This window comes from Nicotiana tomentosiformis, chromosome 9, assembly GCF_000390325.3.
Source record: "Nicotiana tomentosiformis chromosome 9, ASM39032v3, whole genome shotgun sequence".
Taxonomy (NCBI): domain Eukaryota; kingdom Viridiplantae; phylum Streptophyta; class Magnoliopsida; order Solanales; family Solanaceae; genus Nicotiana; species Nicotiana tomentosiformis.
In genome coordinates this window covers 77,066,469-77,070,777 of record NC_090820.1, presented here as the reverse complement: position 1 = coordinate 77,070,777, position 4,309 = coordinate 77,066,469, and the positions used below count along the sequence as shown (strand labels likewise).

The 4,309-nt window shown below is 32.6% G+C and overlaps 1 protein-coding gene across 1 annotated transcript; it reads right to left on the bottom strand.

The window, feature by feature from the left end:
• Positions 1-713: 713 nt before the first annotated feature.
• LOC104089665 (NAC domain-containing protein 92-like) lies at positions 714-2,914 on the bottom strand. Its single transcript, XM_009594607.4, has 3 exons — positions 2,461-2,914; positions 1,856-2,133; positions 714-1,536 (listed from the first exon to the last, which is right to left on the bottom strand). The coding sequence occupies exons 1-3, from the start codon at positions 2,645-2,647 to the stop codon at positions 1,111-1,113; spliced, it is 891 nt and encodes a 296-aa protein (XP_009592902.1). The 5' UTR covers positions 2,648-2,914; the 3' UTR covers positions 714-1,110.
• Positions 2,915-4,309: the final 1,395 nt, after the last annotated feature.

Sequence of the window (4,309 nt, the reverse complement as noted above, 5' to 3'; positions counted from 1 at the left end):
TAGCCATGGCCTAATACAGGTATCAGGCACCGTGAAAAAAAGAAGAAAGAAGGAATGAGTTGTTTGAAAATTTAGTAAGCATTTGAAAATCACATAGCTTTCATCAATTTGAAATCTTAAAACTAACTTCAACGTCATTTATGTAATTTTCGCTATGAAAGAAAAACGTGATCCCTATCTACACAAATTAAATAAGATTGATAGAAAAGGAAAGAATATGAATTTAGCTTGAGTGGTTTTGTTTCTTGTTATTGTCGAAATGAGCCATGACCCTTTGAATTGACCAGAGTAGAAAACTTACTAGAGGCATAGTAACTGGGTTGGTGGCCTAACAATGGGAAGTTGCTTAGAATAAGAATACTTATAGGAAGGCTACTGGTGTAAAAATTGGTTTCATTATCAGTGTGTAACTTAAAACTCTTTTATATTAATGATAGTTAAGACATACAAATTGATGATTTGTAATATCACTCTAAAGCAAGATGAATGAAAAATGCTTTTGGAACTGACCTTTGATGGCTATAGCAAAGCCACATATAACTTCAATAAATCATCTCACATCTAACCAACTTACCTAACTAATAGTTTACAAAAACATATATGTAATCATAAGTGACATTTGATCAAGAAACATTGAGCCCCAACTTAATACAACAACAATGAAAAGTGCCTATTGGGAACTAGAAATATGTGGCACCAAATATTGAACTTCATTTTCCTTCTAACATACAATAATTACTTGTATTATTTGAGGTGAGAAACATCAATACACAATCAGTATTACTATAATAATCTAACTTCGGGATTTTGAGTTGCAACTAATTGTTGCAATTTCCACCCTAAACCTCAAGAGTATTAGGGTTCGCCTCCATATTAATACACGTGTTCTTCTTCTATTCACTTTCCTTTTTCTATTCAATCCCACCCTAAAAGAAAAGTAGTCAAATTATAGGAACAACTTTGAGAATACACAAACACTATATACATACAAGTGTTGCATTTCATATGCTAGGTCGAACTGATCACCCCGCCATTATTACAAATATACAGTTAGGAATAATCCCGCCAAAGTAATAAAATGGTTGTTCTTCAGTCTTTATTCTTTCAAATTCAATAATTCCAAAGACACTCAAGATCCTCATAAGCCCTCATATCATAATTCTGCTTTGCTTCTGACTCTTTGTTCTCAAACAAAAGCCTCAGTATGGAGTGATCTTGTATTAAACCAAAGTCCCCATATTGGAAATTCTCCACATAAGGATTGTTATTTGTGCGCAAATCATCAACCAAGCTAGTTTGAGGTTTCTGGTCCTCTATTGAATTGGAGAAGCAGGTCACATGAGAATAGTTAGATGTTTCCCCTTTACATGTGGCTGTAGTTGTAATTTGACTGTCATATGATGATATGTCCATTAATGGAGGCAACTTTGAAGACAGTGAATTGTCATTTATATTGTTGTTTTTCATTAGCCCTGAAATATGTATCTTCTTCCCTCCTGCACTCTTTTTGAAGATTCTGCAAATCACCCATTCATTCTGCACAACAGCAAAAAGAAATTAACAACTGGTCAAAACAACTATACCTCAATCACTAACTAATTACGATTGGTTATATGATTTTCTTTATATCGGTCCACTTTAATTTTAGAGAAAAGTGTTATCGAATCCACACTGGAGCTCATTAAAGTCAAAGACAAATAGGAGACGATTTACTAACATAAGGGTTTGAATGACCCAAAATATAAGGACAAAGTAAAATTAAAATTCCGAGGTTATATTTGACTATTTCCCTTGATTTTATTTCACATGGAAGAGTTACAACAACCTGAAACAGGGGAACACAAAATGACTTTACCTTTGCAGTTTGAGGAAGGTTGTGGACTGAATATTTGGCCTCTAATCTATATTCATGCATGACCCAATTGGATTTTTCTCCTCTAGGTGCCCTCCCTTGGTAGAAAACCAGAGTTTTCTTCATACCAACAAGTGTTTTCAAATTGAATATCTCCTTATCTTTACCAGTTGCCTTCCAATACCCTGCCTCAGTAGCTCTGTTTGTCCTTAAGCCAGTTGGATATTTCCTATCCCTTACACAGAAAAAGTACCACTCCTTTTCACCCATTTTTGCTTTCCCTAATATTCAAATCAAACAAAATACATTTAGGGAAATTCAAGAATTCACTAGTAAAAATCATCTAACGAAGATAAACTATGTAGGGGCACATGTAACTTGTATTTACTGGGTTCGACGAATTTAGTTACCAAAATTTCAACAAATATAAAATTCCAAGGCCATAATTTTTAAACAATTTAAATGTTGAATTCATTAAGTTTAAGTTCTAAACTCGCATCAGTATGTATGTACTTTTTATTTAAAAGATTCGAGTTACTCGCGGGTTCAATCAAATTTATCGCGTCTACTCTATATCTGCGACTGGATAAAGATGTCAGAGTACTTACATGGCAAATCCCAGGGTTCAATCTTGTTCAAATCAACCTCACCAATAGCTCTAGCACAAAAGCTGCTATCAAGAACTTTGGGGGATAAATAGTGAGTGATAAGCTCTTCATCAGTAGGGTGAAAACGAAAACCAGGAGGCAATTCCATTTCTTCTTCATTTCCACAAAATCCAGAGATGTTTTCCATCTTTTGACTATAAGCTTCAATCAAGTGCTTCAAATATGTAACACTAAAAAGAACCTTGTAAATATGAAAAGAAGAGGAAAGAAAGCTGGCAAATAGGGTAAGTGTAAAATATTCGATAGCACTTATTGGATGATGAAAAGGAAGAAAAGAGATGCTTATATGAAGGAGGAATTAGAGAATATGCAGGCAGTGGAAAGTAGGGCTTAGGGAAGAAGAGAAAGAGGAATGAAAATGTTGTAAACAAAGAGATTAATAAAATGTTGCTGAGGAGGAACAGAAGTCCCTAAATAGTGGTTTGTTAACAATAAACGTGGTTCGCAAGGCAACTTCGTTTTTCTTATTCCTTCAGTTTCATTTTGTCTTTTTTATTAATCAATTTCAAAATTATTGATATATTTCTATATTGCCCTTTTATAGTTAGAGGTGAATCCAGGATTTCGAAGGTTGGGTGTAATTTTGGATTCAATCAAAATATGTTTTGTATATAGGGTGCCACTAATATATCACTATTTTATAAAAATATATAATTTTATACATAAAATTTTTGATGAACTTTATGGGTGCCGGTGAATCCTCTTGGTATAGCGTAGGTCCGCTCCTGTTTATAGCCACACAAAGACTATGACTCATTTAAGAGTACAAGTTTCAAAAGTATTATAGCCATACAAATGTTATGACATATTTAAGACTTGAAGTTTCAAGAATATTTTTATCTTTATTAAATTTTGTGTCAAGTCAAACTACGGTAATCAAATTAAAATGGAGAGATTATAACCGTCCGATATTAGAATTCACTGGTTCAATTAATTCAAATTCGTGTTGTTTAAAGTCCATTAAAGGGGTTATCTATCAAGATGTATCTCTATTTCAACGACTTGAACCCATTATGTCTCGTTAAAGGTGAATGGACCCTATCATCTCATCTAAAAATTTAAACTCTTAGAGAAAGTGTAATTTTATTTAATTAATATTGTCATCAATGAGTTTTCTCTTGATTAAATTGCATCTATAACATAAAATTATTTTTCTCCATAATATATGTAAAATGAATTAAACTTAAAATAATTTTATAACGCGTTGTTTTCATGTTGAGGTTGACCCGGAATACCTGTTTATATATACATGTTTTTATATTTCAAAGTACTTTCAATGATTAATTAAAGATGAAATGCATATCATATTTGTAGTTGTTTACAAGTATGGGTATTTAAACGATTGGGAAATAGTTCTGGTAGTTGTCATTCTTTTAACCAAATTTATATATTTGCAAAGTTGCAACATAAGTAGTCATAAAACCTGCATCATTCCAATAAAATATGGAGCCCTAATAGTGAAAACTTAATTATTTTTGAGCGGGTTTAGTGGGACGGATGTAGGCGATCCTTGAAGTAATCACGTTATTTGACAAAATACTTGGAAAAAGGAAGATAATTAATCAGAAATTGGGGCAGAAATATCCAAAGAAAGAAATGAATCAGAAATCGGGGTAGAAATATCTTGTAAAACGACTTTTTATGTAAGTAAATAGTGATCTAGACGAGCCTTATTTTCTTAACGAAATCGTCAAGGACAATTATCGGGTTCCATGAGTTCCACTAAGCTCGTTATATTTTTCGCTCGAACTATGTGTATGTATACATAAAATATTAAAATACACATACA